We start from the raw sequence: 16973 nt of genomic DNA on the forward strand, positions 1-16973 counted from the left end.
CGTCCCTGGGATTCTCCAAGCAAGAACACTGGAGTGGGTTGCCATTTCCTTCTCCAATGCATGAAAGTGAAAAGTGAAAGTGAAGTTGCTCAGTCATGTCCGACTCTAGCGACTCCATGGACTGCAGCTCACCAGGCTCCTCTGTCTATGGGATTTTCTAGGCAAAAGTACTGGAGTGGGGTGCCATTGCCTTCTCCTCTGTAGGTGACAGAACCCACATAATGTCTGCAACATACAGATGTAAATTCACAGAACCTTAATAAACTTGGAAGTATATTCACAACTGAAGGAAACTGTTAACAGCAAGTAGAGTGTGAGTCATTCACTTGTAATATAAAAAATCCCCATTTCTAATACAAAATACTCCCTGGCAAGCTGCAGTTCATGGGGTCACAAAGAGTTGGATACGCCTGAGCCACTGAACAATAACCCCATTACTAAGCTTCGACATGCCCACCATCACTCATAGCATATTATTCCATCCAACTTTCTAACTAGAGAACATTCTCCCCTTGCTGCTGAGTGATTTCATAAACTGCCTTCATGCTCTCTGCTTTAAGTTTCCCTAGAGAATGTGGCTGTGATTAGCAAGCAACAATCTAAACAAGCTTGCTTCCATCAAGGGTACATTTCAAGTCATTAAACCCAAAATGTTTAAGAAAACTTTACAAATACTTCCTGTGTTTGAATAAGAACTTGGGAGAACTACTGTGATCAGCACACTGTTCTCATCAATCAGAATACCTCCCTCTCCCCTCCCCATGACACAGATGCTATGGCCAGCAGAAACTGTTCAGGAAATGATGGAGAACTTGTGCAGCCTCACATAAGATGGGGTGGCAGACATTTGTAGATTCAGGTCAGGGTCCTGGGAAGAGGGAGCCTAAGCTACTCATGATGCCAGGAGGGTGGGGGTGGGAAATCCCTGTCACAGCACTAGCCCCAGTCACTGAACTCATGACAAGTCACAAGGCACTTCTCTAAGGGAAAATTCATCCAGTCAAGATCAAAATAGCGTGGGAAAAGGGGGCCAGATTAGAGAACTGGAGGCCATGCCATGTGTCAGCTCCTCTGCTACCTTGGATTCTGAAAGATGCGATTCTACTATGCAGTTTTGTTTTGTTTTTTTAATTGTGGTAAAATATATTGTTGATGTTGTTCAGCCCCTAAGTTATGTCTGACTCTTTGTGACCCCATGGACTGTAGCCCACCCAACTCCTCTGTTCCTGGGATTCTCCAAGCAAGAATACTTGAGTGAGCTGCCATTTCCTTCACCAGGGGGTCTTCCCAACCCAGGAATCCAACCTGCATCTCCTGCTTGGCAGGTGGATTCTTTATCACTGAGCTACCAGAGAAACCCTGTGGTACAATATACCTAACATGAAATTTACCATTTCTGCTATTTTAAGCATACAGTTGAGTGGCGTTAAGTACATTCACATTGTTGTGCAGCCATCACCAATATCCATCTCCACAACTCTTTTCATCACCCCAGCACTAAGCATGTTTTTCATACGAGCTGGTTCCATCAAAGTCTAACAACCTCTGCTTAGTGGATGTGGAATCCCAGCTCCTCGTGTCCAGAGGTCAGAGCTCCTCACATATCCGTTGACTCTGCTGAAGTTTCTACTCTGTTACTCTGGACCTGCTGTAAATCAGTCATGTCCCCTCAAAATCCACTTGTTGACATCTTAGCCATTAGTGCCTTAGAATTTCATGACAGGGACTTTAAAGAAGTAACTGTTACCCTTAATTACTCTGGGCCTAATTTAATCTGTCGGGGGTGCTTAGATGAAGAGGAGACTAAGACATAAAGGCAGAGACACAGGCTTGTAAATCAGTGAAGTTAGAACACACCCTCTCACCACCCACAAATATAAACTTAAAATGACTTAACGACTTAAACTTAAAACATGACACCATAAAACTTCTAGAAGAGAACATAGGTAAAATATTCTCTGACATAAAGATATCTATGTTTTCTTAGGTTAGTCTCCCAAGGCAATAGAAATAAAAACAAAATAAACAAATCGAACCTAATCAAATGTACAAGCTTTTGCACAACAAAGAAAACCAGAAAACAAAAAGACAACATACGGAATGGGAGAAAACATTTCCAAATGATGCAACGGACAAGGGGGTAATCTGCAAAATATACAAACATTTCATACAAATCAATAACAAAAACAAAACAAACAACCCAATTGAAAAATTAGCAGAAGAACTAAATAGACATTTCTCCAAAGGATGTGTGTGTGTGTGTGTGTGTGTGTGTGTGTGTGTGTATAGATAGATAGATAGATAGATGGCCAATAGGCACATGAAAAGATGATCAACATTATGAATTATTAGAAAAATGCAAATCAAAACTACAGTGATGTACTACTTCATACCAGTCAGAATGGCCATCATTAAAATAACAATGGCTGGAAAGGATACAAAGAAAATATAGCTTTCCTACACTGTTGGTCAAAATGTAAGTTGGTAGAGGCAGTATGGAAAATAGTTTGGAGGTTCCTTAGAAAATTAAAAATAGAATTACCCTATAATCTAGCAATCTCACTCCTAGGCATATATCCAGACAAAACCACAAAAAGACACATGTACCTCTACGCTCATAGAAGCGCTATTCACAACACCCAAGACAAGGGAACAACCTATATGTCAACTGACAGCTGAATGGATAAAGAAAGCAAGAACGAATGCCATTTTCAGAAACATGGTTGCACCTGGAGATTATCATACTAAGTGAAGTAAGTCAGAAAGGGAAAGACAAATATCATATGATATCATTAATATGTGGAATATAAAATATTGCAAAAATTAAATTATCTACAAAACCAGATTTATAGACCTATAGAACAGACTCTGATGTAGAATAAATCATTCTTAAATTCTAGACTTTACTAAGTGTTTTCAAACCTACAGAGTAATAAGCATAAACCAAGGGTCTTTCAAGTCAGTACCGAAACTTTGCTTCTCACAAGCCTTAAAAAAATGATGGAGGATTAACAGATAAAGAAGCTGTGGTACATATATACAATGGAATACTACTCAGCCATAAAAAGGAATGCATTCAAGTCAGTTCTAATGAGATGGACGAACCTAGAGCCTATTATACAGAGTGAATTAAGTCAGAAAGAGAAATATAAATATCGTATACTGATACATATACATGGAATCTAAAAATATGGTATTGATGAATTTATGTTTAGGGCAGCCATGGAGTAACAGACATATAGAAAAGACCTAAGGACACCAGGGTGAGGGAAGGAGGGGGAGGGTGAGATGTATGGAGAGAGTAGCATGGAAACTGACCTTACAAAATGTAAAATAGATAGCCAATGGGAATTTGTTTTATGACTCAAGGAACTCAAACAGGGGCTCGGTGATGAAGGGTAAATAGGGTGGGAGGGAAGTTTGGGAGGGAGGGGACATGGATGTAACTATGGCTGATTCTTGTTGATGTATGACAGAAAGCCACAAAATACTGTAAAGCAATTATCCTTCAATTAAAAATATAAATAAATAAAAGAAAAAAAATGATGGTGGAAAAGAACTGCCAGCCAAATACGAGGTTACCAAGTCCTGTTTTCTGACTTAAAAACCGTGTATCATCTTTCTTATTCCTGGGGTCTGGATACATCAACTGCAATTAGCAGTGGGAATCTGCCATTTATCCCTCACACCCTGAAGCACAGACCCCACTGGTCTCCACACACTGGAACACCTTCTGTATTGTCCTTTCTTGACCTCATCATGATGCAAGATTTCTCTACGATGGATCTTCTGTAGAGGGAAGGGAGGGAAGGGAGGGGCACGAGGGCAGAGTGAGCTGAGTCCCCTGAAGCAAAAAGGCTTTCCTGAGCTGTCTTCCCTGATCTCCTTAGGGTTCCTGGAAAGCATAGATGATAGAAACACAGGAGCAAACTCACTGTTCGAACAAGTGCCTGCTGACTTCTACGTCCACTGCACTGAATGGATCATCCAGGAGGTAGACGTCTGCATCCTGATACACAGCTCTAGAAAACATAGACAGATGTCAGGAGAGGACACTTCATACTGCCTGGGTTTCATCTCTGAATCATGATTGTGTCCAACAACTTCATGTTCAATCCAAGAGTCCATAGAAAGAACCAAGACCCTGCTTCACACAGGCCCACCCAGTGAGCCGGGTCTGCATGCTCACGTCCACTAGGAGCCGCGGAGGAGGAGGGGCAGGATGGCAACCGAAACCGCATTTACCTGGCGAGGCTGACCCGGGCTTTCTGTCCTTCACTCAGCGGGGTTCCTCTGTCTCCTATCACAGTTTCATCTCCATCCTCCAGAAGCTTAAAATCCTATGTAGAGATAGAAAAGGGATAGAGAATAAGATTTAAAATGTGTTCTCCTCCTCTCATAGCTCAGTTGGTTAAGAATCTGCCTACAATCAGGAGACCCCAGTTTGATTTCTGGGTTGAGAAGATCCCCTGGAGAAGGGGTAGGCTACCCACTCCAGTATTCTTGGGCTTCTCTTGTGGCTCAGCTGGTAAAGAATCCACCTGCAATGCAGAAGACCCCAGTTTGATTCCTGGGTTGAGAAGATCCCCTGGAGAAGGGATAAGCTACCCACTCCAGTATTCTTGGGCTTCCCTTGTGGCTCAGCTGGTAAAGAATCCACCTGCAATGCAGGAGACCCCAGTTCGATTCCCGGGTTGAGAAGACCCCTGGAGGAAGGGAAAGGCTACCCACTACAGTATTCTGGCCTGGAGAATTCCATGGACTATATAGTCCATGGAGTCTCAAGGAGTCAGACATGAATGAGCAACTTTCACTTTCCTCTCATCCTATATTTTTTTTTTTTTTAGCCAAACCATGTAGCTTGTGGGATCTTAGTTCTCTGACTAGGGACTGAACCCACAGTCTCAGCCATGAAAGCATGGAGCCCTAACCACTGAACCACCAGGGAATTCCCATCCTCCTAATCCTTTAGTACCAGCTCTTCATACAAGCATTTGATGAAGGGCAATGGGAATGTTTCATAGTGATTAAACTATACCCTTGAACAACAACAACAACAACAACAAACCTCTTTGGTTTCCCATTTGTTTTCATTCTATAGTTTTTCACAGCATTTATGAATTTGACTATTTTCACACTTACTTATTGAAGATCGAGCTGTAAACCAGGCATTATTCAGGGCATGATGAATTCAGCCAGAAAGAAACAAAGTCCTAGAGTTTCTTTCCATAGTGTGAGATGGATGATATAAGAAATTAACCTGAGTGCAAGTACTGCAGACAGAAAGGAAAAGCAAGCTGGCTAAGGGGGATGGAGAGTAAAGGAGGGAAGTGAGTCCACACTGGGGTGTGAGGCTCTGCTCAGAGAGGGTGTGAGCAGATCTGGGGAGGAGGAGGGACTCAGGAAGACCTGGAAAGGCTGCTGCACACAGAGGGATGGGTGAGTACAGGGGCCACAGGGAGATGCCCAGGGTATTCAGGACAAGGAGGCAGGAGAGCAGAGTAAGAATGAGGGGAGTGAGGGCAGAGACAGAGCAGGAGGAGCCCTGGCATCACTCCCAGTAACTGGGGAAGAGGGAGAAGGGAGGACTTACCTGGCCTGAGGTTTTTTAAAGAATCACTTCTATGCTTTGTAGAAAACAGGCAGTAAGGGGGAATGGGTGAGGGTAACTACAATTGAGGAGGCAACTGGAATAATCCAGATGATAGATGATGGTGGTCAGGACCAAAGTGGGAGCAGCAGGAATGGAGCGACAGGGTCACACTCCAGACACACTTGGAAGGTGGAGTCTGTAAGACCTGCCAATGGGATCGGAGCAGGCTGTAAGAGAAGAGGAGGACTGTGGTGTCTGAGACATGAGGAAAGGGAAGGACAGGGTCTCCATTTACTGAGTTGGGGAAGATGGTAGATGTCGGTTTAGAAGACTTCACTTGTGGACAATGTGAGATGATATCATGGTGCAGCTGGACATGCAAGTGTGAAGGTCTGTGCTAGAGACACAGGTATGAGAGCTGGTGGCCAGGGTGGTGAAGGCACAGGACTTGTTTTATCAGGCAATGAGTGTGTCTTAAATTTCCAATTTTGCTGAACATGATGTCAGCTTCCCACTTCCACAGAAGGAATAGGACCTGACTGGAGTCTTCACAGTGATACTTAAGACCAGTTATAGAGTGACAGACAAGAACTATACAAGAAAAGGAGCAAAAAAAAAAAAAAAAAAAAAAGCAGGCTGGGCATGAAAAACTAAAGGGAAACAGTGTATTCAAGGAACACAGAGCAGATCAGCTAAACCAAGTAGATGCTTGCCCATGGAAGCAGATAACATTCAAAGTTAAGAAGGATATGAAGCTTTGATTTGAGAATTGGGGAACCTATCATAAGTTTTATCTGAATACTATTTAAGAAATAAATAGAAAAATCTGTTTATTTTCCCCAGAGTACCTGGGGGAAAAAAAAAAAAAAAGATGACAAGAACATCCACAAAACCACAAAATAGCAATCAAGTTTAAGTTACACAGTTATTATATTAGAAATTTTAGACTGCCTGTAATTATCACTGGACAGATCCTGGTATAGACAAACAGCACTCATTTCTTTGTCTCTACTTTAGCAAATTTGGGCGGGGTGGGGGGAAGCAAGTGGCACACCAGGGTCTCCATGATAAACAAATCCTTAGATCTCCTAAGTCTCACTTTCCTGTTCTACAGAATGTGCTGTAGAAACAAGAGTCACTAAACTCAAGGATGCTGTGAGAATCTAAAGTGTAGGAAAACCCTCCATAAATGGAAAAAGGACAGGAATTGATAACTTGATACTAGTGACTGATCACATTCTTAGTAAACAAAGAAACTGAGACTCAATCCCTGAGCCTGCTGACTCCTGGACCTTGGAGTTATCTCATCAGCCTGAATTGATATTCCCAATGTGATTACTTCATATCTCCCTATTTTATTACAGAAAAGTTTTCAGCTCAATAAGCTTAAAGGTTTACTTCAATTAGATCTAGTTTAATACATCTAGTTATTAACATATGTAATACAAAAAAAAATTGCTTTTTTAAACTATTTTTTTCCTCCAAGATTAGGCAGATGTGAGCACAGGGAGAACTGTAAGGAGAAATCTTTATAATATTTATATGCATTTAAGTATGGATGAATGAAGAGAAAAAGGCTGTGTTAGTAACAGTTGCTGCCATTAACTGAAACTCTGACTTGTTTGTATTGCACAGGCGTGGCCTGTAGCCTTTAGGGTAATCCCACCCCTCCACCATGTAATAATAGAAGAGACTCAGACAAACACCGGGAGTTACTATCCGGGACTATTTTTCTCTAAAGGTCAAACCTTTTCTACTACACGTGCAGTCTCTGTATCTTCAGGCCAAGATGACTCTGCTGCCGCCGCTGCTGCTTAATCACTTTTGTGTCTGACTGTCTGCGATCACATGGACTGTAGACCGCCAGGCTCCTCTGTCCATGGAATTCTCCAGGCAAGAGTACTAGAGAAGGTTTCCATGCCCTCCTTCAGGGAATCTTCCCAACCCAGGGATCCTGTGTTGCAAGCAGATTACCACTGAGCCACCAAGGAAGCCCAAAATAACTCTAGACACCTCTACTATCTGTGACCATCTCATGTCCATCCACTTACACATGGATTCCAAAAGGAGATAAGCAGAGGCTCTCATAACTCATTAAATGGTTCCCAAGTGCTGCAAAGACCTTGCTAACCCCTTGATAATTGCTAATCAGTCTTAGAGGACATTTCAGAGCAGCAACAAAACCTCTTGGAAAACCGCTGAATCAGTGTCCTCATTTTGCTGTGGAAACCTCAGGCAGGTAACAGGACGTGTTCACAGTGAGAGCAGGAGTGACACAGCCAGGTTCAGGACTCCCCTCTCACTACTCCTCTGTCCTAGGCCACCTTCCTGCCAAGGAGAGAATGGGCACCAGGGGCCCCAACTCTCTGTCCTGACCATGCAAACAGGAGAGCAGTCCATCTTTGTAAATATTTGTCTCATCACATACAGAAGAATCGCTGTGAAGCCCAGTCTTGCAGGGCCCCTTCTCACAGAATCTGCTGCATGGATAGTCCAGGGTGAGGGAAGCCTCAGAACACTGTCCTCGGTACTGGTCCAGTCATGCCACATGGCTGCAGCAAAGCATTGCTCCCCAGGGAGAACGATGGCCCCTGAGGAAAATGCTGAATGGTAGCCACTGTCCCACAGCTGCTGTTCTCCAGAGATGCTCAAATGTGGGAGAGAAAGACAGGGCTGAGCTTCACCAGAAAGGCAAGGTCATGAGAGAAACACTCACACCTGGCCTGGGTCTTTGGAGTCTGATGTGGGCAGCAGGAGCTGGACATGATTAAGGTAAAGAGAAAACGCCTGAGATCTGTTTATTCTGCATCCCACTTTCCACCTTCATCCATCACCTGCTTTTTGAAAAGTTCTTTCTTTTAAACTTCCTCAAGCCAGCACAGCACCGAGGACAAGAATGGAGTCTAGAGTTGTGCAGAAACAGATCTGAACTTGAGCTCCAAATGTTAAGGACAGCTGTTTCATCTCCCAAGCTTCAGCTTTACCAATAAAAATGAGGAATTTAACATCGAGGACACTTATAAAGAATAACTTACATACCTTCTTATGTGTGTATACACATACGTGTGAGAGAGAGAAAATTATTTGCATGTAGGCTCTGAATGGGAGCTGCAGTTCTCACTGTTTGCCTTTGCTTCCCCCTTTTCTTACACAGTATTTGTAGTGCAGCGTTAGTCACTCAGTTATGTCCGACTCTTTTGACCCCTATGGACCACAGCGTGCCAGGCTCCTCTGTTCATGGAATTTTCCAGGCAAAAATACTGGAGTGGGTTCCACTCCCTTCTCCAGGGATCTTTTGGACCCAGGGATTAAACCCGGGTCTCCCACATTGCAGGCAGATCCTTTACCATCTGAGCCACCAGGGAAGTCCATGTATTTGCTCTTAAATTGTTTTTAAATTTTTGGTTGCGCCTTGCAGCATGTAGGATCTTAACTTTTGACCAAAGATCGAACCTATGCCCCCTGCATTGGGAGCATGGAATTTTAACCACTGGATCACCACATTATAAACACCATTTGATATTTGGCAAAACTAATACAATTATGTAAAGTTTAAAAATAAAATAAAATTGGAAGAATAAAAAAAAAAAATAAAGTGAATAGTAGCTATACTGAAAAAAAAAAAAAAAAAAAAATCCAGCTCATTCCTGCTACCTTGATACTGCAACCAGGAACGGTTAATTTTGAACTCATACTGGATCTGCTTCTGTGACTGTAATCCTTATCTTGCTGCTTTTGTTACTGCAGGCATGCACAATGGCCTGCCTCAAGGAGACAGCCTGACCCTGCCCACCTGTGAAGGGTTATAAGGAAGTGAAACTAACTTATCTCCCAGCATGAGGCTTGCTACTTTATAAGATATTCACAAGAATTAAATGATCTTTTTACTTTGTTTCCTCATGTCCAACCATCTCTGATTCACAGAAGAATGTGACATCCTGCCCCAGATGAGATGGCTATTTTGAGGTGCTAACCTGCCATGTCAGCTATTTGTAAGGTCTCCTCAGAGAATCATTTTGTCTTTTTGCATTTCTTTTTCTTGGGATGGTCTTGATCACTACCTCCTGTACCATGTCGTGAACCTTTGTTGATAGTTCTTCAGTCACTCTATCAGATCTAATCCCTTGAATATATTTGTCACTTCCACTCTATAATCATAAGGGATTTGATTTATGTCATACCTGAATGGTCTAGTGGTTTTCCCTACTTTCTTCAATTTAAGTCTGAATTCGGCAATAAGGTGTTCATGATCTGAGCCACAGTCAGCTCCCAGTCTTGTTTTTGCTGACTGTATAGAGCTTTTCCATCTTTGGCTGCAATGAATATAATCAGTCTGATTTTGGTGTTGACCATCTGGTGATGTCCATGTGTAGAGTCTTCTCTTGTATTGTTGGAAGAGGGTGTTTGCTCTGACCAGTGTGTTCTCTTGGCAAAACTTGGTTAGCCTTTGCCCTGCTTCATTCTGTACTCCAAGGCCAAATTTGCTTGTTATTCCAGGTGTCTCTTGTCTTCCTATTTTTGCATTCCAGTCCCTTGTAATGAAAAGGACATCTTTTTGGGGTGTTAGTTCTAGAAGGTCTTGTAGGCCCTCACAGAACCATTCAACTTTAGCTTCTTCAGCATTACTGGTCAGGGCATAGACTTGGATTACCATGATATTCAATGGTTCACCTTGGAAACAAACAGAGATCATTCTGTTGTTTTTGAGGTTGCATCCAAGTACTGCATTACAGACTATCTTGTTGACTGTGATGGCTACTCCATTTCTTCTAAGGGATTGTTGCCCACAGTAGTAGATAGAATGGTCATCTGAGTTAAATTCACCCATGTCCAGCATTCCAGTCCATTTTAGTTCACTGATTCCTACAATGTCAATGTTCACCCTTGCCATCTCCTGTTTGACCCCTTCCAATTTGTCTTGATCCATGGACCTAACATTCCAAGTTCCTGTGGAATATGGTTCTTTAAAGCATTGGACTTTACTTCCATCACCAGTCACATCCACAACTGGGTGTTGTTTTTGCTTTGGCTCTCTCTCTCTTCATTCTTTCCGGAGTTATTTCTCCACTGATCTCCAATAGCATACTTGGCACCTACTGATATGGGGAGTTCATCTTTCAGTGTCCTATATTTTTGCCTTTTCATACTGTTCATGCAGTTCTCAAGGCAAGAATACTGAAGTGGCTTGCCATTCCCATCTCCAGTGGACCACGTTTTGTCAAATAATCAGGCACAACTGAGTGACTGAACTGATACTGATACTGAACCTGCCATCTTCTCTGTCAGTGGCTTCCTGAATAAAGTCCCTTCCTTGCCTCAATACCTCATCTCAGATTTATTGGCCTACAGTGCAGCAAGAAGAGTGAGCTTGTATTCAGTTCAGTGGCGCAGTCATGTCCAACTCTTTGAGACCCCATGGACTACAGCATGCCCAGCTTCACTGTCCATCACCATCTTCCAGAGCTTGCTCAAACTTACATCCATTAAGTCAGTGATGCCATCCAACCATCTCATCTTCAGTTATTTCTTTCTCTTCTTGCCTTCAATCCTTCCCAGTATCAGGGTCTTTTCCAATGAGTCAGTTCTTCGCATCAGATGGCCACAGTATTGGAACTTCAGCTTCAGCATCAGTCTTTCCAATGAATATTCAGGATTGATTTCCTTTAGGACTGGTTTGATATTCTTGCAGTCCAAGGGGCTCTTAAGAGTCTTCTCCAACACCAAAGTTCAAAAGCATCAGTTCTTTGGCACTCAGTTTTCTTCATGGTCCAACTCTCACATCCATTCATGACTACTGTAAAAACCATAGCCTTTACTAGATGGATCTTTGTCAACAAAGTAAAGTCTCTGCTTTCTAATACACTGTCTATGCTGATCATAGCTTTTCTTCCAAGGAGCAAGCATTTTTAATTTCATGGCTTCAGTCACCATCTTCAGTGATTTTGGAGCCCAAGAAAACAAAGTGTGTCACTGTTTCCATTGTTTCCGTATCTATTTGCCATGAAGTGTTGGGATTGGATGCCATGATCTTAGTTTTTTGAGTATTGAGTTTTAAGCCAGCTTTTTCACTCTCCTCTTTCACCTGCATCAAGAGGCTCTTCAGTTCCTCTTCACTTTCTGCCATAAGGGTGGTGTCATCCACATATCTGAGGTTATTGATATTCCTCCCAGCAATCTTGATTCCAGCTTGTGCTTCATGATATTGTTACTGAGTCCACAGTATGAAAAGAGTGGACTCATTAACAATATCATTTCCACAAAAGAATGATCTCCCATTAACAACAACCCAGGAGAAAGAAACAAGAGCATTAAACAAGCAATTCTGTTTTGTTCACATCATCACAAAATGCTGCTCATCTGATACAATCTATGATGTTCAAGTCATTGTTCAGGCAAAATTACTATTGCTTCACAAAGCAAGTTTGGAGCCTTCAACACTGCACCTTTGAAAGACTGTCCCAATCTTTTTCTACAGTACAAAAGAACACAATGCACTGAACAGGCCCTGAGGAGGAGAAGCCCTTTAATGCTATCATTTAGATTTTTATAACCTAAGAGAGTAACACAGTATTTACCAGTATTTACATTTTTCTTTCTTTTTTGCCAGATTATATTGTCTTATCAGGTAATTTCATTTTTACCATTCATTCACTGATTTCATCTAAATTTCAGAGTTTCACCTTGCCGTTTTCTGTGAAATGCAGTCTTTTCTGAAAACAATCTCTCCCCCAGTGAAACAATGCTGTATTAAGAAGAAATGTTAAAGCATTCTCTCTTTTCTTTAAATAAAAATACCAGTCATAACCAAGTACAGAGAAAAATCTAGAGACTAAAAGGGCCTGAGGAGGTACCAACTAAGTGCAGGGGGCAGACCTCATGTGGAGTCTGATTCAAATCAATGGTAAAGGAGACTTCTCAGATGATTAGCAATATGTAAACTAGAAGGTTGATAATATTGAGGAATTTGGGTTATACTTCAGATGAACTAATATGTATTTTCCAAAGGCTCTCCTATCTCTTAGAGAAAAACTAGTAAAATATCTGTGTGTTAGTCTTTCAGTGGTGTCTGACTCTTTGCAACCCAATGGACTGTAGCCCACCAGGCAAGAATATTGGAGTGCGTAATCATTCTCTTCTCCAGGGGATCTTCCGAGCCCAGGGATCAAACCCACATCTCCTGAACTGCAAGCAGGGTCTTTATCATCTGAGCCACTAGGGAAGCTGTGAAAGTGAAAGTCACTCTTTCATGTCCAATTCTTTGCAACTCCATGAACTATAGAGTCCATGGAATTCTCCCGGCTAGAATACTGCAGTGGGTAGTCGTTCCCATCTCCAGGAGATCTTCCCAATCCAGGGATCGAACCAAGGTCTCCCACATTGCAGGCAGACTCTTTATCAGCTGAGACAAATGCTTTACAGATGAACTAATCTGAGGTCTAGGATCTGCTCCAGAATAACCTGGGGTGGGAGTGGGGCTGGCAGAGGGCAGGGGTGGAGATGCAGCAAGACTGGCCACCAGCTGCTCCTGCTTGAAACTGGGGAGTGGGCACATGAGGGTTCATTACACTGCGCACTCTAATTTTAGAAATTTTTGTAATTGTCCACTACGAAAATAAGTTAAAAGTGAAACTTCACAAAGTGAAACAACCCCCTCTTCAACAAAGCATTCTGTGAGTGTCCTTATGACATCAGGATTGAAGGACTAGCATATATGCCTTCATACTCACTCAGAAGACCGGTGTAAATATTATAGAACACTGAACGATATTTCAAACTTTAAAAAATAAAAAGAACTTTCAACAAACTTTACTGATAGTTTAAACCAAGTCTGTCATTTGAAATTCTAGTACATGCTACTCAAAAGTCCTTACTCACCTCTCCCAAAGCACAAGCCTTTATTACTTCTTCATATCGGTCTTCTTCATATTTCTTCCCAAATAAAATGTTACTCCTCACAGTTCCTGAGAACACCCAAGGCTGCTGAGAAACATATGCGATCCTCCCGTGCGCGCTGACCTGCCCCTGGCTCGGGGGCAGCTCCCCCAGCACAGCACGTAACAGTGATGACTGAAACAGATGGCAATACACACACATGAACAGGGAGCACTCAGGATGAAACACATCCCATAGCACAGCTGACCCCAGGCTGGTGCGTGATACACAATAGAACACTTGCATTTAGAACAGGATAAAGTACAGCCCCGGAAGTTTGGACAAAAACAATTTAAAATAACTCTATTGGTCAATGCAAATGAATAGTTGATAAGGAATATTAATAAAATACTATAACAATCTCTTCTGCCCAAGAGGAGCCCCCAAATGAAGCACTACACTCAGCAAAAACTAAAAATGTTTAATATCCTTCACTAGCAGAGCAGCCCAGCAGGATGTATATTTCATGTATCTGATGTTTAATGCAATTGTTCCTGCATCCAGGTATCCTTCACTTAACAAACACTTATCCTTAAAAAGCTATTTGTGAAGAATATATCCAAAGATGATTACTTAAAAGAATTCTGAAATGAGTTGTGTCTAAAGAGAAAAAGTCCATCATAGAGGAAATCATCACCCTCTCATGTACACATCCACATTTAGGTTTCTGTATTCCGTTGTTTCACAACACAGGACACTAAGTGCAAGTGCACGTCTTTCAAATCTCTTGTGACACACAGAAGTGATGTATCTGTGTCTACACCATCAGAGTGCTCACCACACTGGGCTGGTTGCCTCTGGACAGTAGAGACGTCGGGATCTGGTTCACATCTGTGTCTTTAGCTCCAGCACGTGGCTGAACATTAACTACACGTGCACTGAAAGGATCACATCAAGTCCCATGAGGAAATGCTCAGAGCTTCCTGGAAGAGCCTTCACCACCTCCAGACTTCCTAGAGGGGCCACTGTGATGAAAATAAGTCCCCGCTGTTTCCATCCAACCTGAATAGCTGTCACATCAATCATTTCATTCACTGAGATGTCCAAATTCCTGACAATGGTTCCCAACTGTGCAATGTGAAGAACCAAGAAAGAAAACACAGTGTGTGCTTATCTAGATTTACTTGGCTATGAAACCTTCTTGCAAAACTAATATTCCATGGAACACAGATTGAGAAACGCTGTTCTAGGTACACCCAATTCAAACTGTGTCATGCATAGCCCTGGGCTCAACTCTGAGAATTTAACAAGGGCAATGGTGTTGCATCAAGCTGACAAAAGGCATCACAACTTACCTTTCCTGCACCCACAGGTCCAACCACAGCTAACAGTTCACCAGGTCTGGCAGTAAAGAAAAGGTCTTGTAGGGTTGGGGTTCCTGATTTCTGCAAATTAAAGTTTATAAAAATGTGCCCGTTTCATAAAGTAACATACATTACTTCAGAAGGTAGAGAAAATTATGTAATAGTCACTGATATGCTAATGTAACCCACATTTTTTCTCCTTCCTATTTTAAGATAGTAAGTCCTGGAGGCCTTTTCATCCAATCATACATATCTCTTTGGGGGTTAACAAGGCTCATTCTTTTACCAGATTTCCATAAGGACATAGCTCTAGACACCCACAGAATTTTAGTAGTAGAAATGACAAGGCACCTGCCTGAAATGCAAACTGAATAATGCACATAATGCATTATTAATATAATGTACTTATATTGCAATTATAATGCAGCTTGTGAGGCTTTTAATCATTTATAAGTTTTCATCATGACCCTTGGTTTTAACTGTCTCATTAATCTCTGCAGTTCAATTCAGTTCAGTCACTCAGTCGTGTCCAACTCTTTGCAACCCCATGGACTGCAGCATGCAAGGCTTCCCTGTCCATCACCAACTCCCACAGCTCACTCAAACTCATGTCCGTGCAGTTGGTGACGCCATCCACCCAGCTCATTCTTTGTCATCCCCTTCTCCCTTTGCTTTCACTTTTTCCCAGCATCAGGGTCTTTTCCAGTGAGTCAGTTCTTCACATCAGGTGGCCAAAGTGTTGGAGCTTCAGCTTCAGCATAAGTCCTTCCAATGAATGTTCAAGACTGATTTCCTGAAGATGGCGGAGGAATAGGACGGGGAGAACACTTTCTCCCCCACAAATTCATCAAAAGAACACTTAAACGCTGAGTAAATTCCACAAAACAACTTCTGAATGCTGGCAGAGGACATCAGGCACCCAAAAAAGCAGCCCATTGTCTTCAAAATGAGGTAGGAAAAATATAAAACACACACACAAAAGAGACAAAAGAGGTAGGGACGGAGCTCTGTCCTGGGAAGGGAGTCTTAAAAAGAGAGAAGTTTCCAAACACCAGGAAACACTCTCACTGCCGAGTCTGTGGCAAGCCTTGGAAGCACAGAGGGCAACATAATAGGGAGGAAAAATAAGTAAATAATTAAAACCCACAGATTACAAGCCCAACAGTAACTCCCCGAGAGGAGAAGCAGCGCAGACGCCTGCACCTGCCACTAGCAAGTGGGGGCTGCGTTGCTTACAGTAAGGATCAGGTCTGAATGCCCCAAAGCTAATCAGAGCGAACTAATTTGGGCTAGCAAACCAGACTGTGGGATAGCTACCAGGCGAAAAGCCCTAAGACACCACCAGGCCCGCACACAGAACAAAGGGCTGAACAGAACTAGTTGGCTGCAGACCATCCCCCTCTGGTGACAGGCAGCCAGAGCCGGAAGGGGGCAATCGCAGACCCAGAGAGACATTATCTACCTAACTGCAAGCAGGCTTCTTTGCTAACTAAGACTTCTTGGGGTTCTGGACAGTCATTATCTGCCTGAGAAGGTATGCTGGTTGTACAACCAGAAAACCAAGCGGCAGAGATGGGAAAGGCGATAAGTCGCAGTGACCGCACTCACCAAACACCTCATCACCGGAGCTGCTCAGAGCTGGGAAGGGCACAAAACGCAGGCCCAAATGAGTCTGCACCTCTGAGGACTACCTGAGTGCCTGAATCTGAGCAGCTTAGACCTGGGAGGTGCATGCAGCCCAGGGCCGGCCTCAGACGGTTCCCGGCAGAGCAATCTAGAGCCTGAGCTATATGGGCAGGAGGCTGCGCATGCCGGGAGCGGGGGCAGACCCAGTGCGGCTGAGACACTGCAAGTACACGCCAGTGTTATTTGTTTGCAAAGTCCCTCCCTCCCCACAGCGCCACTGAACAAGAGAGCCTAAAAGAAAGTGTCCACCACCGCCCTCTATGTGTCAGGGCGGAAATCAGACACTGAAGAGACCAGCAAACAGAAGAAGTTAAAACCAAGGGAACCGCCTTGGAAGTGACAGGTGTAATAGATTAAAACCCTGTAGTTAGTACCAACCACATGCTGCTGCTGCTAAGTCGCTTCAGTCGTGTCCGACTCTGTGCGACCCCATAGACGGAAACCCACCAGTCTCCCCC

General features: G+C 43.0%; 1 protein-coding gene across 5 annotated transcripts in view; it reads right to left on the bottom strand.

Moving 5' to 3' along the window:
* Positions 1–16973, bottom strand: part of LOC133243936 (ATP-binding cassette sub-family C member 4-like) — a 590639-nt gene that overhangs the window by 521514 nt on the left and 52152 nt on the right. For all 5 annotated transcript variants that reach the window (XM_061410637.1, XM_061410641.1, XM_061410639.1 and 2 more), the window contains 4 exons: positions 14821–14910; positions 13469–13660; positions 4246–4340; positions 3936–4022 (listed from right to left, as the gene is read on the bottom strand). In XM_061410637.1, coding sequence (XP_061266621.1) covers positions 3936–4022; positions 4246–4340; positions 13469–13660; positions 14821–14910 — 464 coding nt within the window. The remainder of the gene's footprint in view (positions 1–3935; positions 4023–4245; positions 4341–13468; positions 13661–14820; positions 14911–16973) is intronic.

Source organism: Bos javanicus, unplaced genomic scaffold (genome assembly GCF_032452875.1).
Source record: "Bos javanicus breed banteng unplaced genomic scaffold, ARS-OSU_banteng_1.0 tig00001600_1, whole genome shotgun sequence".
Classification (NCBI taxonomy): domain Eukaryota; kingdom Metazoa; phylum Chordata; class Mammalia; order Artiodactyla; family Bovidae; genus Bos; species Bos javanicus.